We start from the raw sequence: 21,775 nt of genomic DNA, 5'->3' as shown, positions 1-21,775 counted from the left end.
AATGAGGAGAGATTTCAAATCTTGCGTTAAATAAGCAGCAGGTTGGAGTGGAGAACATGGATATGTATATGGATATGTTTAATATGAAAAGGTCAGCACACCTGTCTGAATACGATGCCGACGCGTAATTACAGACAAGCGGCGGGATCCAACTGCAACGGACCCCCTGATTAGCACGGATTCCGAGACCTACTCAAGAAAATCATCATCGGATCCCCTTAAGCAGACTCCCGGATAATCCTATAGCGATTAGGGGAAGGGGTCAGGTTTCGAATTTTGACCGGATTAGGATGTTTAGCCGAGAAGCATTGCTCTACAGCCAATAGCTTCGAACTGAAAAAGAAAGTTCGGAAGGGGGGTCGTATCGCGATCATTATCTATTGCTTTCATAGTCCACTTTAGCTTGAGAATTTCTCTTCACGTATAACAACTTCGACAACTATTTCTAAGACATTGCCAGATTTTTAGGTTAGAGATGTAGAACGCGTGTCATACATAAGGTTTTGAAGAGAGACACAGAGGTCCTTCAAGCTAATCGTCCGGTGAGTGAGAAGATTCCATTAAAAAAGGATGTGATTTTTATGTCTATTGGCTGTCAACCTTTACCCGTACCGTCTTCTCTACGTCTTCATTTAATTTTCACCAAGAACAGTCCTTAAGGTGGTGATGTATTCATTGTTCAGGGATGAGTGTTTCTCTTCGAGGATATTAATCCATATAATTCATTTCATCTATAAATCTTCATCCGATTTTCTATCAGCTAGAAAATCGGATATTTGGCTGAATTTCAAAACTTCTACCCTTTTGGTCGGTTTCTTAATCTCATCACCTTGACGAAATCCTCCACAGGAGACGTTTCGGAACAAATCGCGCAAATATGTACACGTGGAAGTGAAGAAAAACTGTGCGGAATACGTAAAAGAACATGTTTGGTACTCGAAGGATGTCATTTCATTAAGGATTCCACATGCATTTCTCGAACACAGCTCGACATCTGCCATCGTCGCTACGCTACCTCTTCGCATACGGCGCCGACACCAACACTCTCCTTCATATCGATCAATATTTTTGTGAACTATTCGCCGTCGAAGGTGATCTTATAATTTATTCATACGTTGTTTCTCCTCCTAACTCCTAACCGTGTCAATCTTCACTTTTTCGATGATTTATTGATCGACTTATCAACAAATACACGCGCACATGGCGGCCATTCCTTATTATTCAGCGCTCTTCGTACACTTTGTGTTCGTCAGCTGATTCAGCGTATTGGTCATGCGTCGTGGTTCTTTTTTTTTTCAATTCTCCCACCCGGACTCCATTCAAGTCGTAGCTTTAAGCGCAGTATCCGTGCTTCGGACAAAAATCCACGTTATCGTGGCCAAATCGTTCTTGAGCCGTTCTTTTTCCAATGTTTTCGTTTTGTTTTTCTTCGTGATCACTTTGATCCGTATTGATTCTCGTTGATTGACATTTTTCCTATATATGACCATTCCAGCGTTAAATATTAGCGTTGTCGGCATCGTTTTTAGTAGTCTTTCACCACGCTTCACTGACTTTCCCATGATGGTGCGCCAAACATTAACGCTCCACACGATGTCTATTTGTGCTGATAGTCAGACTGGCGTCAAGGTTGTTTTTATAGCATCAATGAGTTAATGAACACTTATAGGTCAATAGCTGTGCGGGAATCACGTAGCATCAAGGGATTGAGGTCAGCTTATTGTGGAATATCTGCAAAATTCGATCTAATCTTCTCATGAAAATGGCAAGTCGGTCTTATGGATTTATTTTCCCCCATAAATCCGATGTTCTTGATAGCGAAATTCAAAAGGTGTGCTCAATTTATTAAATATCAATTTTTTTTAAAATCTGATTTCGTTCTGAGATTCATTGAGCTCCTGCCCTGCTCCAAACCGATGTTTCCTTACCGTGATTATTTTTCCTTACTCGAAAGGTGTTTATCTTTAGACTCTACAAAAACGTATTTAGCTGCGCAAAAACTTAAATAAGTCTCTATGAACATCGGCTAGCAATTCATTAATTCGACGAACTCCCGAACTGGAGTTTTTTTTGTTTTCCGCGTTTTTTTTTCTTTGAGTAAACTAAAACTGCTGGAACCTACATATGCTAATAGTTGTATGTTTTAATAAATAAGTTAATCCTAAAATCAGTGAAGATTTGCAGATCTGTCTTTAAAACCACAATTTTTTTGCGTTTTTTTCCGTAAATTAGAATTTTGTAGGGCTGAATTGGTCCTAGAATTGGTCCTACCCAAAACTTAAAGACTTTTGTATTTTTTCTCTCATTAAGGTTTTATTGACTTACGTAGTAAAATGTTCTCTCGAACTTGTTTTTTTTTGCACATATTACTATTGTAAAGGTTCTAATTGAAATTCTTATAGTCAAAGATAAGTCCTGGGATGAAACTGCAACTATGTTTCCATGCAACATTTTTGTTGTTTTTGTGAAATTTGAATATGTTCTTTTCTTTTAAAGATTGAAGAAGAAAAGACTTTTTTTTTTTGTTTAAAAGACTGTAAAAGAACTTCTCTTAACGTTACCCGCAGAAAAATCAGGTAATTTTGAAAAAACAAAAGATGTTAAATGCGCCACATTTCCTATATTACGACATGTTGGCTGCCCTAATTATTCCTTGTACTTTTGCCGCAGTAACATGATATCCTATTAATACCTTTCAGTCAACTGTCTTTTTCCATAACATGTCATCATAGTGCTAATTGTTGAGTTTTGATGGCTTTTAAGTATTTTGGTTATGTCTACGGAAGGCATGTCGCACCGCATCAAACCGTTTACCGCCACATAGCCACGGGTCATTCGATGCACAAGTGGTCATGTTTTTTGTTTAATACGCTGGGGTTAATGATGCGCCATGATCGATCGATTATCAAATGTTATTGTTTCGTTGATTGACAGTTTAGAAACATTATGTCAACACTAAATCGCCACCTATTGTTGATGTTGCCCGATCGGTGATGCATATGGTAATATTTTGATGACAATAGAATGCAGTAGCAGAAAAGCGTGTTAATTTATTTGTTTGCGTAGCAGTGCTATTCCAGTAAAATACATTTTTTTTGATGATTTTGTTTTTTTAAGGAGACTAGAAGTCTAAATTTTGTTAGAAATTTCGTTTTCTTTTCCTAAAACTTGGTTAGTCATTTGATCCGCAATTATTTCCTAAAGCAAAGGGACTTGGTTTTAACTCAAAAGAATTCCGTGTTATCTATTAACTTTCTGTGAATGTATTTGATTTAATAGTTATACTTCTATGTTGACGAAGTTTTAAAGCTATCATACTCCATGCAACTGAAAAAGTGTGGGAGGGTTCTGCGCGAAGTAATGGGGTTTTTCTGTTATTTCGGACATTACAAAATATAACCTCAAAAATAAGAATAAGGAATAAAACTACAAGATCCGAACATTTTCAACTTTCCTGCAGCCGATTATATTTTATTTTGCTTTCACTACAAAATTGCCGCAAAACATAGAGCCCTTCAAGTTTACACTTTATTTTTGGCATTATATTCCATAATTACTTCAAAACATCCGTAAGGCAAGGTAGTACTTACGCTTATGTCTATACTCAAAAAGTTATCTTTCTCTGAGTCTGGAGCAGTAATGGCGACTGCTTATATTTTGACATTACAATTATAACTGATGAATCTTCAAGAAATTTAGCTTTTAGGAATTTGAAGAACCAGTAGCGAATCACTTCTAGTCAAAAAGTACGGTAAGATAGCATTCTTTTTTGTTTTTTTTTGCTTCCGCAAAAAGATGTCTTCATTTTTTCTTTTTCTTTTTTCTTTGAAAATTGTCAGTGCACGACTGAATTAAATGTCATGCGTGCGCCTTATTTCGCTGTCTCCGTGAAATAGGACATATTCATCGCATCCAGTTCATTCTTTCCAAAGTCGAGTAAGTGTTACTACGTTAAAGTTTTTTACATTTTTAAAGCGAACATCAGTTTTGTGGTTCCCATAATCATCTAACTTTATGCTTTTGCCGCCAGTTACTATCGTTAACGACCCACCACGATTGGACACCCGTAAATGTTCGTCATCGCCGTTGGCATCGCGGCAGCGTGCGGCCGACAGAGTGCAGGCAACCAGCCAGCCTGCAGCAACAATCGCTGTAGCATCTGTGTGCGAGATGCCTATGTAAACTAGCCAGACTCATTAACGCCATATGAGCCCGCTTTTAGCAGTTTTTGCGGACACGTTACCTAAATGCCCGAGTGTGTCGTAAAAAAATCGCTGTTGGAGGACAGACAACTGGCACAGGTGCTAGTTACTACCATCGAACGTGGCATTTACTGCAGTAGTACAACACGTTCAGTAAGGTAAAAGGTGGAGCGGTGTGGTCCCGAAGAAACGCAAATGTTTGTTTGTTATTGTTATTCATATTAGGATTGCTTTTATTTGAGCAAATTTTTGTGGACTGTTTAAGAACAGTTTTAAAGATGCCGCTGAGGCCGTATGTAGCATTTCAGTGGGACTTACTGACTTGTCGGTTCCTATTGCGATCTCGCAATAGCCTCAGTGCGCGGTGAATCCCAAGATCTTTGATTTTTTCTACTTACCAACGCAAAACATCTTCCTGTACCTTCCGAACCGTCGGCGAATGTTCATTCAAAATTGTGTTGGAGCACAAACGGGGTATCTTACAAAGGTTTTACGTTGAAAGACATCCCGCTTACGTTAATATCCTGTCTGACTACCTCTCAAAACATCTACAATGTCACTTTTCCTAATGAGCAGCCCCAGAACTACCGTGAATGGTTGTTTTTCTCGTGTTGCACTTCTTCCCTGCTTCTAGGAAAATGTTAGTAGCTATGGATATCGACGATACTCGAGAAATAACCGCCTACCCTTTGCAAATTTGCCTCTTTTTAATAGCTCCAAAGCTGCTGCGCAGTAGCTGCTTCCTCTCACTTAGGCCTTTTGTCTAGTGAAGTGTTTTATCTGCGATAGTACCGAAAGTGCGATGTATTACTAAATATTTACCCGTTTTCACACTTGTACTATGACATGGAACACAGTCCGTTAACCAGGTTAACGTTGTTGTTTTACTGCACACCCTCCCAGTATTCACTTTGGCTCAGTCGGCGATCCCCGAGGGTAATTGATTGATGTAATCAGAGCAACGAAACTGCTGTTAGCAATGAAAAATTGTGCATTGCTTGTGTCAGGCGACATTTGTTGGTGTGCGGTGTGAATAACGGTGGTGAAAACGGCTGTTTTTTTGATTGGATACACAAGCCGCTCCTGCTGCGGCTTGTGTATATTGCAGTTTACCAGAGGCGGACACGCTTTGTGACAACCGGCTGTCACTGGGAAAATGTGATACGGTAGCTCAGGATAACTGGTTTGACGGGATGTTTAACAACGACCAGAAAGAAGGAGTTGTGCTGTGCTGCAGGCCGTTCTGAGCTTGGCCCCATGTAGTAAATACAGATTGATGGAATTCTCAATTCTGGACAGGATTTGTGTTTTGTGAACTCGAAGGGTTGTGCAGACACGTTAAAGGCATCACCCCACGAATCTGGGATGGTGCGGATTTCAGGTGGAGAGTTCCTATGCGGGGTCGTATATTATGGTAAGGAGGGTGATTCCGTCCATTTCTTCCCAATTTCCGTTAAAAAAAACGGCCGGAAGATGCGGCGTGTGCACAAGGCTGGCGCGCTCCAATCGAACTCCTTGTAGAAAATAGCGCGCCGGAACGGTCGAAGTCGTATCTCCAAGGCCGTTTTTTACGGCAATTAGGGAGAAATGGACGGAATCACCCTTCTCTTCATGATCTACGGCTCTATATAGGCATAACCCACCTGAAATCCGTGCCGCCTGGGATTCGTGGGGTGATGTTTTTAATCCAGAAAATAGCTTCAAATTCTGGGCTGGCTATGCGATGCCCGGATGAACGCTGGTATTGACTCTTTTGATCCAGAGTGGTTTAGAGCCAACACCGCCCTGTGCAGTAACAATCACAATCATATTTGATTTAGTGGAACCATAAATCCAATAAAAATGAAATAAATAAGAATTGAAAGATTTGGAGAAAATAGGGTGACCTTTACACCTCACGATACAACTTTTTACACCAGTACAAGCGAAATAATGAGAACATGATTTGTACATCGTTCATACAGGTCAGAGAATTGAACCGTAGGTGGATTGATGAGTCCAGATCCTCCTAGCTCATACAATTTTTGAATTTGTGAAGAATGCCCATGTTTTTTGTTCGGTGCTCAGAAACCAAGTTCTTTATCCTGATTGTATTACTGAAAAGAACCCAGCGCAGATTTTTTTTTGAAAAATTAGAAAAATCTTTTAAAAAAGTTGATTCTACATAATTTAAGTTTATTCGTCATGGCTAGTCGCTTAAAGATGTTGAAATGTTGGAAATGAACATTTTCATGTTTTGGAAGAAGCTACTGGGGCAACAAAAAGACTGCTGTTTTAGTCTGCAGTTGTTCGCAATTTTTTTTGTACCCTATCATACGCGTACGGTAGATCTAGTAATACTGGAACGGACATTTGTCTGACTGTCAACGTGCGTTGTCGTTGGTAATGGTGACGAGTTTTCACATGCGATTTGGGATCAATTGCTACTGATGTTATTGAATGTTGTGAATACAGCAGACGAGTTCTCGTTCCAAAAGCGACTTTCAAAGAAAAAAGACCCGAACTAACTCGTGCCAAAAACCAGACATACGCACATTCGTTTTGTACACGACAAACATACTGTACAAAATTGTACCGTAATCAGAATGGTGATTGAGTGGCCTTCATATGATTCCATAGTTTTCATCGCACTATCAACAGCAATGATGTCAAACATCATCACGATAGATAATAACGATTATCTAAGCGAGATCGACCGATGTATGGGTGTCCGTGAGGCGTATACGGTTGATGTGCGTCTTCGCGTATTGTAATACGTATGAGTTATGATCACGGAGTATTGCACAATACTCGACGAGGTCGAACCGTTAATAGGTTAATCCACCTCGGAACTGATCTTAATGCGTAAACAATGAGGGATAAGCGCGGTTACGGAGCTTGTAGCAAATTTCAAAGCATTACACAGTTGACCAGAGTCAAAAGCTGTGCTAACGCATTGAAATGTTCTCCTTTATAACCTGGGTGTTTATAGTACAAAATAACTTAGGTCTTATTTGGAACATGATTACGATAACTGAGCTATGAACGGGGATCTGCTGCTTCTCTTTCTGATGTGTTGCATGGCTACATCATTTCAAGGATGTTACAATGGAGGTGAAAGTATTGGAGTCTACATTCTACAGATATGTATATAGTAGTTAGTTGAATAACTTCTTAATGGCTTTAGTCTAATCCTTCCACACTCTTCAGATATGATATCCCAGAAGGTTTTCAAAACCTATGGATTTCTTCGAGTCATTGTAATCTTGAAAAATTACGAAGTTCTGGAAAATCGCACTCAGACGCTGAATATGAGCAATTTGAATGGATTTCTCTCCCTGGACGCTTCTAGGAAGTTGAATTGTTCTTGGCGACTTATGAGAAGTTGTAAACTAGTGGTATTACTGTTACTGCGATGCGGTAATTGCATAGCTGTCTTTGCGTCCACTTAGGTGCTATGTCTCTAGTCTCTTTTTAAAACCAAGTCGGAAATCAGGGTCCTAAGAGGAGATCCTCGAGCAAGTACGTTATGGAAAAGTTATTAAGAGTCGTCAGGACAAAAGCTGTCCTTCCTAGGGCTCCTCTCCTTGCACCTTATCACTTCCAAGAAGTTATCAGTCACCACATCAGCACTGCTTGTGGGACCCCTACATCTGTCGTGTATGTGTATGACAATCACGACATTCTGCTGTGGAATGCGCTGTTATGTCTTCCATATGCCCCGAAATGGAGTTAAGACATGATATCTACGATGGCATCAGATGATATCGTACCGATGTAGCGTCCGCCTGGACTAGCTGACCTTAGCTGTTTGGACAGATTAATTAAGCGATATTAGACGTTAAATATTCGAAGAACTAGGAACGGGGATCGGTTCCCGAGTGGAAAATGCATGAGATAAGGAGATTCAATTGAAACAGCAGGTAACGGAAGGACGAAGAGTGTGATATCGAACTGAAAGTCATCTTGTGTACAATGGTGGCTCAGAAAAGATCTATGAAGAATAAAGCAGCGACAATGTAGGGAAGAAAAAGAGGAAACATCTGTTCAAAAATGTTTTCGAAGAGTCACAGGATTGAGATTACGGTAGGCGGACAATATGGATGGATAACTAACACATGACAACTTACCGTCGTTGTGTTGTGTAGGAAATGTTAACACAAGTGCAAGACCGCTGTTCTTCGTAGAGTACGGACCTGATACAGCGGCTTGTCGACGAACTTGACAATCTAAAAATGAGCGTACGTATGTCGGATTCGGCTCGTTTTATATGCCGGATGTTGTTGGCAACGTGTTATCCTACATGTTGACACGGTCACCGGAAGTTGTCCACGTGATTTCGTGGTTTTTCATACAAAAGAATTTACATTTGAACTTGACTTGTTAAGTGGATGGCCAAGAATGAAATAGGAGAATTCATAACTGCAATTCGAGAAAAATTAACCAAAAACTGAAGGCATCAAAGAGAATGAGCGAATGAAAAGGTCCAACGGTTCGGATGTGACAAGTCAAGTTGAAAAGTTCGTCGGTGCTGTATCGAAATGATATGACGTGTTGGAACCACGGAGGTCAGAACTTCTGAACCGTAACGATTTTGGAGATTCAGCTCTGTTCTAGGAGCTTTCATGGAAAATTCTGATTTCCATGAAATCAATTTCCAAAAGACGTTATAATGTAAGTGTTTCAAAATCCATAACCGCACATGTCCCCATTACTGAAGCGATTTCAAGGAGCCGACTGAAGAGACGGAAAAAACTGGTTATGCGCAAATCTGTCACAAATGAATAGAATAGTCATATCCAGCAAATTCAGGACCTGTGGGACATGAAGGCAAGGCGTCAAAAGCGACGATATAACAAACAGGTTGGGAAAATATGCTGTGCACTCCTTTCTTCGAAACTCGGCCGATTCAGATCATCAAATGACGAAAGAAGATGGAAAGCAAGTGTAACAGACCGAACTGTGGCTAAAGGTGTGAGATCTGTTAGCTGAATCCCTTTGGCGCAAAGCGTAAACGCTTGTCCCCTCCCGCCTTTGAACCTCACCAGCCGTCAGTTTCTTCAGCAACTATATGGCTGGAAAGAAATGTAAGTAATGTGAGCTACTTATCTGCAGCTACTTAGCGGACTAGTCACTTTCCTGGTTTGATAAATTAGCCTCCTAAAACATGGATTATGCACAGAAAGTTGTGTTTAGCAGAAAGTTCTTTGAGAAAAAGGAGACATTTGCCCTGTTGAAAGCTTGGTCAAAAAAACTCTTGTCATATCACATGTAGTAATTTGTCCTCTGAAATGTTCGACTAACAGTGTTAAACACTGCTTCACAAGAATGCAGCATACACCGTAATCCTCGGGGCTCAACTGCGGCTGCAACAATTGTCGAAGAGGATGCTGACAATCGCTCAAGCGCTGTCAGACGAGGTGTCAGACATGTGTTCACACCGCTCGGCATCTCTATGCAGGCGAAAAACTGTGGTGGTTCAGTTACAAGGAGGATGTTATGTTTGTTGAACCGAAGAAGAGCACTGAGAAACGTCTGAAGAAGTTCACTGGGAATTCTACCTGGGATATTAAAATGCAGTTTTTTTTCGGAGAGACAAAATATGCACTTAGAAAGCCTGTAAAATCCCCTGTGGAATTTGTCACGCTCTCTTACACCGTCTTTTTGGTGAATAACAAGTCTTTTTCACTGATTCTAGAGGTTTGATTTCCTCTGACAAAATTCATTTGATTCGAACAATTTACAACTGAATAAGTACAGAACGGATCGGTGTACGTGTAGATCAATTCAGAACAATTAGGGCAGTTTTTCACACAGTCTGTGTAAGAAACCAGTGATAATGATGATCAAAAATGGTGATAGCGATGTTAAAACAGCAGCTGTTCCACGTGCACGAGCACATATACATTATTTCGCTTTTTATAATAAAGCAATAGTAAAGTTTGATGAAATGATAGTAGAAACAATAGGAAAGAATATTTCCAGATCAACTGGAGACTAAACTCGAAGAGCGAAGTCCCATAAAACGGAATGGTTTATGTATGAGGGTTGTGGAAGCTCGCGTTGGTGATTTGTGGATAGAGAAGTGAACAGACTGCGCAGGTGCCAGGTGACTAGTGCAAAAAATAATTGACAGCTCGGATTGGACATCAATTTTATTTATGAAAACCGTTAAAAATGGAGGTAAGGAGTCCATCGAGTACTTGAACAAGAATTTCGAAGAAAAAAGTAAGAAGAACCACAGGAAAGGATCTATATATTCTAAAAAAAATTGGGGATAATTCGATGAGTGATGGGATCGTTGCCGCCTGACAGCTGATACAGCACACATTTTTGAAGATTTTGTTTTTGGGTCCTGTGCGGAAATTTCAACAGTTGGATCCGAATAGTGATAATATGGATCCTAGTATTGAATAGGGTGGTATAGTCTTATATCCATCAGTCTTTCTAATTCATTTTGGTAAGTGGTCCTACACGGAAGAGGATTCTTCCTCGTTTAGCAGGCATGTGGACTCAAAGGGCTTAAAAGCTGTTCAGTAGCCCTCAACAAGTGTTAATCGCTCGGATCACATCAGCTGTATCTGTCGTGGAGGTGTCGAATTTCGTGTGAGTGTATGGAGGCGAGCTCCTGAACGTGTTGTCGTCTTCGGGTGTGACAGATTTGATCCGAATGCTCACCCTGCTCGAGGTATCGATATCAGCCTGTCACGCCTCTTCACTGTGTCTGGCATCGCAAATCATATTCGTTTTGTAAATCGGGGACCAGACACCTGCTGAGATGTAAAATGGTGGGAGACGTACCATGACGGGACCTCTTAGAGGGTCAATCCATGAGTCGGTGAGTGTTCTTGATTGGAAGTGATGACTGTGGGAATTTTCCAACCTTGCAGAGATTTCTTTGAAAGTTATAGAAGATATGAAACTCATTTTTGCAATGTTGCCTTTGGAAAGGTCCACAAATCAGCTCTTCAGACGACTCGGGTTGAATTTGGGGAAGTGAGGACTTAAAATGTAAGATTTATAGAACAAGGGATTTTCTTTGGTTCTAATAAATGAACTTTACAAACTCTGAGAAGAAGCTGAGATCAGATCTCAGCTCGTTTGCCTGAAAATTTTTGAAAACAGTACGAGATTTCAGCAATCACACTCAGTAAATGAGGTTCTTGTTGACAATTGGTCCCTAATCCGGGAGTTGTTGATTTTTCTGAGTCACAAAGACTTGGAGATACTCCTTTTGTTGAAGAAAAATGATCGTACAGAACTTATCAGAGTTTTGACACACACTATCCAACTACATGACGTAAATCATCCCTGAACGATCAATTAGAAGCACTCCAAAATTGAGCATTGATAACAAAGCGCTGTATGGTCGGTAGCCTCGACAAAACCTCTCAGACTATAATAGAACTCAAGCTTATGGCTAACTTTAAAATTAACACACATTTGTTTGTTTGATTGTGGTCAAGGGTTTATTGGGTAGGAAATAAAGGTGGTGGAAGAGGGCGAAGGTGAGATATGTTGTCGGACAGCTTCCAGATCTAGATAAACGGAAAGAGATATGGCCGCATCAGCTGTTAGCACCCGCCGGGCCACTCATTAATACGGCGTTGACCCGTGGTTGACACTTGCTGGCCGATTCGGATGACAAGCGGTAATGGACGCGTAAAACAACGAGCCGGAAATCGAGAATGATTTAGAGAGGATTTAGGGAGGTCAAAGCGTTTTGGGAAAGAACGAATACTGAAATAAATTAGATTTTGTTTGAATGGGCTTCGGCAAAATTTGAGTCCATACAGTAAGCCGAAAGAAGACTCATCATTGGATTGAGTCTCTTTATGCAAAATGCGGGACTGCTGCGTATTCTCGTGAATGAGGCGGCAAAAAAAAGAGAGACGAACTCATCGATTGGGGATTTCGAGTCAACGGTGACTTGTGGAAGAGTACTAGAGTACGAGACTTTAACAGTTAGAGAATACTGATTCATTGGATGTAATCTATCAATTAGTGTAGCTATGATCACGGAAAACAGTGTCGAACACAATTACAAAGATTTGTGGTGGATTCCTCAAGTCAGGTGCTCACACCTCAGCTGTACAGCTAAGCTTATGTCAACATTTAGTTGAGGGATTACGACATTTCTTTCCTTTGCAGAGTAAAAATACCTTTTGGAAAAAAAAAGGATGCAAAGGACCTTTTTCTTTGCAAAGAGAAAGAAGCAACCAGTGGCTCGCTACTATACTTTGTAATTTTCTGGCCATTTTCTTGGAATAGAAACGATGAGGAAAAATTGTTTCCGGATGATCTGTACTGGAAGAAGAAAGTCTGTTCTATACGGTTCAAAAGCTGCAAAGCTTATGGAGCGGAAAGCCTTTGTATTTGTAGTGGACTGTGTTGAAAAGCCGTTGATCTATGAAAGTACATATGTCCCACACTTTGCAAAAGCACAAGTTCTGTAAAGCCTCCAAGAAGATCCTGTTTGCTAGCCGTTCCCTACTGAATCAAGGAGGTGCGCTGCAGTTTCACACAAGAAAACAATTAAATTAATGAGAGCGCTTACGTTCGTACAAGATAAAGAAAGGGATAAGCGAATATTATCCCTTATAAAAGCTAAGTGTTCTTCGAGATAGGAAAGAGAACATGCAATAGCAGATAAAAGCAAGAACATCATCGAACAAAAAAGTGCTCTATGACAAACAATTTTAAGAAGCATATTTTGAGCTCATCAAAACGGCAATAGTGTGGAACATATGGATTACTGCATAGGCATATAACTACGGTAATCTCATCACGACCAACGTGGTAGGGCGTCTCGTTGTCTAGTCGGCGGTAACCATGTCGTCCCGTTTCATGATGTTAGCCCGTTTCAGAAGCATCTCGTTAACGTCCATCTATAGTAAATGTGATCCTTTTGTAGACGTGACATACATTGTCATCGTTTGTCCCACTGATGAATGGAATGTGGCATTTTACGTGATGTAAAACGGTAAAAGGATACGTTTTCCATATTGCATATTGTCGATTACGTTTCCTTCTAAATATAATCGATACTGACAATGAATTTTTTCCTAACTGCTTTGCGCTGGAAATTCATTGTTTAGCCTCAGGGAGTTCTATTACTATGAAACTGATTTATCATAAACCGCATGAACGTAAAAGTCAGCATCAAGTGACATCGAAGTCGACAACCGGGAAATTATTGAATTTATTAGAATTAGTACAGATTGTTGATGAATGAATGAGTACCATTTACGAAAAGATTTCGGCGCTGATCTCACCCAAAACTTTGATCCTACTGCAATTTAGGGGTACAGGATCCCCGCCTACGAAATTAATTATGGTTTTCCGCTCGGTTGCTAGCGAAATATCTTCTGTCAGTAGTTCTAATTTCAGGAAAAAATGAGGGAATTAGGGCACACACAAGATTCCAAATCTTCACATGTGTCTGACCATGCAGGTCTTAAAGCTTCAATCGTTAAAGCAATTTTTAATGATTTGGTAAGTTGGTTAGATGCAGATAAGTTTCTGGGAATTGTTTAATGAATTTTTCAGAGCCCTGCAAAATCACCGCAGATATTTCCAGAAGCTTCTGATGACATTTTTACTGTTGCCGCTAAAGCATCTCCAACGAAAAAGTTGTTCGACCTGTCGCTAAGTGAAGGCGACCTAACCCTGACAGATGAGAAGACACCTATGATGAAAAGTTGCTCACAAAATATGTTCTTCCCGGCCGTAGCTGGCGAAAACAGCTCTTCTTCTCTTCAAATAACAAAGGTGAGAGCAATGTTTTTCTCGAAAGTTATTGTTTACTTAGGCGGGTCATTTGAGTTATCATCCTATGAGCACTGACGGATGGAAACAATCCACTTAGGTGTGAGTTGTGGCTGTCGTACGCGTGCGTGCGCTTGCACCGCTGGGGTGTTGGAGCTGATTTATCGACACCGTGACGGCTGTTTACGATCGCTGTTCGAAGGATTGCTAATACTCGACGCCGAGCTTGCAAAATATCAAACATGTGTCTGTGCGATGAATAGCCGCTGATCCGTCAGCCAAGAGCTGAGGTCGCCGCGGTGCGACCGAGATCGGTTGGTCGAGGAATCAACGCTGCTGACTACGTGTGTGGTCAGAGTGATTGCTAATTGCGTAGCTTTCTTAACGAGTATTGCTGGCTCCTATAACCCAGCGTTTCTTGCGACCTGCCATCTGATTCCTGAACTCAGGCTAAGGCTTGAGTTCAGAAATCAGGTGGGTATCCTCAAAGCTGCTTGGTTTCATGGACTTGGGGGAGGTTTCCAACATTGAGAATTTAGGGCGCTAATTTGACACAAAGAAGAATGTATCTCTTTTCCCTTCTGATTTATGTTACCAAATTTGGATTCAAGGATAGGAGTTAGATGTCCTTCGGCTAGGTCCTCAGAGATTACTCCTACAATACTCCTTCTTCAAGAATTTGGCACCATTTTTCCAATCAATATTCATTGGAAATTCACTTTTTGATGTTCAAAAAAATTCTCCTAGTTGCTTCAGTATTGACCTCGAAAGGACGTCAGCTCAGCTCCTCTCTGGTTGCCTTGGAAATAAGCTCTCATATATAGTTGAAACAGTAAACTGCAAGTCTTCTAGCTAAAAATAAATTGAGATGAAACGTTCTGCCTTTGAAGAATCTTCAAAAGAGGACAAGATCGCTGCAATGACGGTAATGCGAATTATGAATGAATGCGATCCAGATTTTCGTGGACAATATCGCGATGCTGTATGTGAGAGCGAAGCGATGAGGCGATGAGTTACTGTAAAACCGGTTGAGTTCACATGTGGAACACGGATTCGATGACGACTCGACGCTCGCTCAGTGACTAGAGGACTACGGTACGTGCGCCAGCGCGCGTGCGGCGACAAAATGCGATTGTCGCGCGATGGGACTGCTATGAGAAAAAACTCAGCTGTGTGTATGTCTGTTTGTGGTGACTGCGGCCGGATTGACGTCGCCGCATATAATTGCGCACACAAAGTAGTAGCGACCGACTAATGACGGTCGTGATGCGATTTTTCGAGTGGCAATGTCGAGATGCTGGCGAATCGAGACAAAAATTAGAGCAACTTAGGAGGAAATGAAGAAGAAGTTAGTGAATGAGAAGGATTTTTTTAAATCCAAGAACAACCTAAAGATATCCAGTGAACATCGGAAAACGTGAGAAATAAAACAAACAATGCCTATTGGAACTGTGATAGTTTGTGCAACTAAAGAATGAACGGTTCGCCACGCCTATTTCCCTCGCTAAGCGAGCCGGGCGCATTTTTTCTGTGATATCACGAAAATTTCCGATATGCTAACTATCTCTGCAATATCAAGTTTGGAGAAGTGGTTAAAATTTTATTTTGAGGCTTTTGGGCATTTTTAATAAGTCGGACCAATATTTTTTCGCTCTCAATATGCGAAATTTTCGTCGAAAACAGGAACTGAGGAAACTGGATCTATGAGGTTGAAAAGATGAGAAAGTGAACAGCCAAATATTTGAGTAAGTTCCAACCAGCTTGAGGAGTGGCGTTTTTTTTTTTCAGAATTTGTTGCGTTGCAGAGAAAGTAGCCTGTTAATCTGAATGATCAAAATTTGAAATGTTTAGGAAAAGGAAGGAATAGAGAGATTTTTGGACCATGCTCATGTATAAGCAAGGAGAAACTCACCGTTGCAAGCTCAGTTACTGCTCACACTTCCTATAAGTTTACTTGAAATCACAAAGGACTGACATTTGGACGAGAATTTTCCGGACAGTTACGCCACCTGAATGAACGAAAACATGTAAAATGGAGGGTGATTGATTATGCTGCCAAAATGTGTGAGAGTTCCTTTTCTTCAACGAGAATGTGTTGTGCAAATATGCATTCAAGTCATGGATTTGCGAACAAGTTATGGCAAATCGAGTCATGGATACGCGATAGGACCCTGCCTTTAAGGTACCTCCAATTTAAAATGATTACTTCGTGCCGGAATCACGGCTCATCTTAAACCGTTAACATCAATTCTTTCCTCCTTGTGACGATCCTGGGTAGTAGAACAACAAGGACCAGAAGATTTGCAAGTGTCATGAGCCATCATCGAAATTTACAGAGAGAGAGAGAGAGATAGCTGCACGAGGAGAACGTTGCCGGACCGCCGATTAATCGTGGCGTTCGTTCGAAGCCGAATGGCCAATGTCCGTAATTTGCTGTGGTTGAATGTTGCGACTACATGTGTTTCGCGTCGAGCTCATCACTGTTTTACGAGCGACGAGCAACCACTGAGATTGCAACAATCCGGCGATTTTTCTGGGCCGGATGGAACCACTCCAGCCAAGCAAAATAGCATCGGCGATGTGTTTTCGTTTGGTGCCAGTTTGGGCTTGGAGTGTCTGCGGATTTGTGAATGTTGAAGAGTTGGGTGATAGTGATGGCGGGGCGTTTTCTCGAAAACAAGGTCTGTTGGGGAATGAAGATTTTTCCTTCTTTATCCGACCAATGTCCCCATGGTAACAAACAGAGGACGACTGAACAAGGACTGTCAAGGAAGGTTCCCGTAAAAGAAGAACTGGAGGAAAATCTGACACTGGTATACACGTGCATATAACTCGGTCAGTTGACTTTAAACGGATGGCAGTTGGGCTTAATTCATTAAAATTTGCACCAAAAAAAGTTAGCAAAAAACTAGATGACAATGTGGATATTGACATAATAAACCACATGCAAATGATGGACAATGATAAATTCTCAGTTTCAAAATACTCAACATACAACAATTCGAAATATAGAAGAGAAATGATAGGTGTTTGAGTCTTTTTAGTTTGCTAGAACTGTGTAAAATATTCGTGAAAAGGCAGCCAACATTCATTTAACACGGACCATTGTTATGACTGCCTATTGTCGTTAAGCATGCGATAATCCTAATGAAGTGGTCGGCTGAATGATGCGGGTCGCATGGGGAGTATCGTTGGTGGTGTTGGCGATAATGACAATAGCGTTTGCCACCGCTACTGCAGGGAAGCACTATGATGTGGGTGCACTTATATGTGGAGGGAAAGAATTTTTAAAAGAATCCCTAGCTGAAGAAGATCCTGGAAACATTGTTGACGTTAGCCTTTTATCGTAAGAAACGACTGACAGCCTTTTCAGCTGCGAAACGTTTCCGGAATCGAAGCTGAACCGACTGCGTTAGAGACAGATGTCGCGGCGAGATCATTTACAGCTTTGCTAGGCAATCCTGCGTAAACACGGGATTGCTGAGAAAGAATGATATTTGGGCACATGCAGAGAGGGAGCTAAAGGTTTGCTGATGAACACAAAATATTCAGTGGAGCTCAGCATGGTCTGAAGATGGATGTGGGACAACTTGAGAATACAAAGTCATGAACAAGCGCTTAACACTAACCATGAACTGATTAGTAGAACAGAAAAGATGACATTATTGATACATTCACGATTTACTGAGTGAGAATTTCACATTGAAACCCAAACTTTATGTTTTCACAAAAGAAACTTTCCAATCCCCACGATCCAACCTAAAGCCTAGTATTCATTTAATAATTCGCAGTAATTGCCTAAATGTACCGCTCTTTAGGAGCACTACTTGTTTTAAGGGCAAAACTGATTCCTCAGTTGGCTGTTTACATTCCTAACCAAATGTCTCGTACAGGGTTCGGTGAAAGCAGAGGCATGCTAAACAGTGTCAAGGTTAGAAAGTGCTAAAAATCTACATAACATTCTCCAATGTACGCTAAACCAGAGTAAATAGTGAGAAATTTCTCTTATTCAGATCCAACAAATTAATGTTCTGAACATTGCCCTCAAAATACGGTATTTGTTCCTGATGTGCGTTGCGCCAACTAATTAAGTACATTCTCGAGCCGCTCGGCCGGTCCATTGTCTCTGGGGACGGAACTTTAATGTAAAGTTTAATGCTTACAGCAATTGCAATGTGTTTCTGCTCGTGCTACTGCAGAAAATACTTTATTGACCCTTGAGAGCTGAGAATCTAATTGAATGTTCAGCTCTGTTTATTTTGTGGTTCTCGTAAGTGAGGATAGCGTCTTGTATCAGTGACTACGACCCATTATTACTAGCCTGACTACGGTATCCACATCATGTCATTTCATCTGACTGACTAGCACCATGGTAGCTTCACGAATATATGGTGTTTACGAACACAAGATCGGATTGCCGTCTCGTCACTGAAGAGCTTTTACGCGGCCATGGTGAATGATTCGTTAGTGTGGGAACATGGTGGCATTGTCGAACACGTAACTCACCCGGGGTCGTGAGTTATGAGATGGAACTCATTTATGTGCAAAAGGAAAAAAAAATGGAATGACATATGATATAAAGAGATATGGAGCACTTTTTCAAACGTAAAAAGATGAAAAAGAAGAGATGAAGCCAAGGGATACAGAGGCTTGGCGTAGTTCTGTCCAAAAGATCTAGTGATTCCTATCCCAACACGGGTCCATAAGTGTTCTCTGCGTGCTCTGCTCCATTTCACTATTTGCGGCAAACGCGCTGCTAATAGTCATGTATTCTCACTCTCCTCTACATCGTGTTACGATTTGATCAACTCTTTGCTGAGTTGATTCCCATCGCTGCCTCTGATCCAGTGGCCGCGACGATGATAGGCGATGACAGTTTGCGTGCGTAGCCGTTTCTGTTTGCGCTTTGTGATTCGACGACCATGGTACTCAACTACCGATTTCTCACCACCCACTGTGTCGCCATCATAGTTCCGGGAATTCACTGATGAACACAATGGGGGACATGTTTTCGATACACACTTTTTTTACATTCACAAAAAACTTCCAGTTTTCGAAAGTTTCGAAAGGTAAATGTGACTGATACTGATATGGACTGTGTTCCATGGCCTGAAAAAGGAAAGAAATTTAGACCATGTAGAAGTTCCGAAGAAAGTAATCGATGTAGTAAACTTCTAAGAAAGGAATTTTCGAGACAAAAGCAATGGCTATATGTGATATAAACACAGAGAGTCACACAGAAATAAACAAGAAGGCACAGTTTTACTTTGAGAAGTGGTACGATGGTTCCACTTATTATGCACAACATACTAAGAGGAACTGGAGATAAGTTACAATAATGCGGTAGTTCTGCAGTCACGCCTCTCCCAGACAAAGGAAGGTATAAATGTATGAAGTTCAAAAACGAAAACATAGTTGAAAAGCCCTGCGAACTCGTTCTGAGCTAATGGAGTTCTCTCTCTTGGATGCTCTGCTAGGATGCTCTGCTAGCTTCTGTTTGGGCTAGCTAACTATCGAAACAGTTCATCCTTCCGAATATTGACCATAATTGATGATTTGCAATCCTCATTGTCTTACAATAATTTATAGAAGATTCATAAATGCTCGTGAAAGACTAGTGTTAGTTGTGGTCGCACTAGGTTCTACGTCAGACACCTGAATCCCATTTTGAAGTGGATAATGCGTCAAAATGTAGTTTTTCTGGGAGCTGATTGCTCTATTAGTACACTAGACGAACAAAGTGGATTTCGAAATTTCTTTCTGTGAAGTTAAACACTGATTTGCACATGGCTCTATCACCGTACATATTTGTTCAGCGTGATTAGTTCAGTGTTTGACTATGGAAGTCACACAGTCGGCAAACAGCTGTACAGCCGTAAATATAGTTCCCGGAATTTCCGAAACATCCTATGGATTCTGTGATTTTCAAATAACGTTCAACCGCTCCATTGGAACCGGGCGATTATGCGGTGGCCCTGGAAGTGTGAATGTGGCATGTGTGTATGTGTTGTGATTGATAGTGGGCATTGTTTTGACGCCATGTGGTAAGCGGTTTTTGTAACGAGATGAGCAGTAACTGCGTCTCTTCATTTACGATGCTATTGTGATAATCGTCTAACCCCGTCAACGCGTACTCAACACCGGCTGCTATCGACGTTGGGTCTAATATAACACATTATAAACACGTGCAGGCTTATAATAACTGCCTCATTGGTTTTGAGTGCTTTGGCCACTTGTGAAGAGTGTAAGAGAAGAATATGACGACAGTAGACATTCATAGCCCGAGATATAAGAGTGGAACTGAACGAAGCGGGGAGGGTGGCCTAAACGAATAGAAAAAAAAACGGGTTATGAAATGAAATTTGAGTAGTTAAGAGCTGCGCAATCATTTGAGGTGCGTATGACGATGACGGAATCATTTCATTTCTTGGATCCTGAGTCTGTCGTGAAGAGAACGGAAATGGTGTTGTTTCGTTCCAGTGTACTATTTACAAAAAAAAAAAACCAGAATAGAAAAATACATTTTTGACATGTTGGAGATAGGAAAAATTACAGTTCTAAAGCTTGTTTTTTGTTGTGACCAACATCTCTCTCATTGAATGCTGCTGCTGAGGAGGTTTACGGCAAGGGAACTTGCTGGAACTAGTTTCTACCGTGAAAAAATCATATTTGTTCCAAATGAAGCGCTTAGCAAGATGTGGAACCCTTAGGAACGTCAATGGTCCACAGAGTCAGTGCTACCAGTTCGTATATTTTGTGAGTTATATATACCTTCAAAGAATGGCCTGTATATCCGCTGATGTTAGATGACTTTTCCGTGTTAAATTATTCGGACTCTGGCTATTTGACAAGAATGTAGAAATACGCGGACGATTTACAATAAGTAATTTTCACTGAGTCCCAGAAGAGAAAAGCCTCGATTTGCGTAATTTTCGAATAAAACGGCTTCGTTGGTACAATCTAGTATGTCAGAAAATATCCCAGATTACCTCAACGAGGCTCACCTTTTTGAGAATTCTTCTTTTTGAGAATCGTTACGGATCCTGTAGGTGGAGGATCTTGAAATGTTTTCTGGAGTTTTCCCAAAATTATTTTTGCCTAGCCCGAATAAGGGGAATTATCCGGTAACAATAATGAAAGGGTGCAAATCTATTGGTCCTTGGCTTTAGGATGGGTAGGCGGATGTGTGCTAAACATCCTATCCCCTACTAATTTCTGTCGACTACATTTCTCAACTCGTACTTTTCCTACTCACACTTACTTACAAAGCCGTGTCGTACTAATTTCTTGCACTTTTTCGTAACGAATTTGCGCCTGAGAATACGTGGGGAAACTTTGAAGTGTGGTCATTTTTCATGAATACGTCTATTCTTTAGTGCATGCTTTTTTACACTCATCTTAGTCCGATACCGTACCACCACCTCCACGAACAACCGCATATGTACTCAAGTCGGGCATCCATACTCGCACCATGGATGTCGTGCAGCGATCGGTGCTGCGATGCACTAAGGACGTTGACGAGCATCATAATGTTCGTCGTTTTTGTTGAGCGCCGCACGACGGCAGAAAAACTGACCAAATCGGTCGCGGCACTTGTTTGAGTGCTATTCGAACGGTACGCGATTTAATTCGTCGTATAATTGTTGCGCACAAGACAGTCGGGTGGTTAGTGTGTGCGGTCGGAGATTGTTCCATCCATTACAGAAGAATCACATCGCGAAATACGATTGATATATGTGATTGGTGGAACGGTAGGTGGTAGTGGCGGTGCATTTATACTGTGAACGAAGGGAATGAGGTTGGAGCCTGTTTAGGTACAATACAGC

The 21,775-nt window shown here is 41.0% G+C and overlaps 1 protein-coding gene across 3 annotated transcripts in view; it reads left to right on the top strand.

Annotated features, from left to right (window-relative positions):
• Positions 1 to 6,787: 6,787 nt before the first annotated feature.
• Positions 6,788 to 21,775, top strand: part of RB195_004806 (uncharacterized protein) — a gene marked incomplete at both ends in the record, with an annotated part of 32,264 nt that continues 17,276 nt past the window's right edge. For 2 of the 3 annotated variants that reach the window (XM_064182821.1, XM_064182820.1), the window contains 2 exons: positions 13,578 to 13,676; positions 13,731 to 13,952. In XM_064182821.1, coding sequence (XP_064034085.1) covers positions 13,578 to 13,676; positions 13,731 to 13,952 — 321 coding nt within the window. Of the gene's footprint in view, positions 6,935 to 13,571; positions 13,677 to 13,730; positions 13,953 to 21,775 lie in introns of those variants that run through there. The other variant, XM_064182819.1, reaches the window with a different exon arrangement.

Source organism: Necator americanus, chromosome I (genome assembly GCF_031761385.1).
Source record: "Necator americanus strain Aroian chromosome I, whole genome shotgun sequence".
NCBI lineage: Eukaryota > Metazoa > Nematoda > Chromadorea > Rhabditida > Ancylostomatidae > Necator > Necator americanus.
The sequence above is the reverse complement of the archived record's forward strand: the minus strand, read 5'-3'. Positions and strand labels throughout refer to the sequence as shown.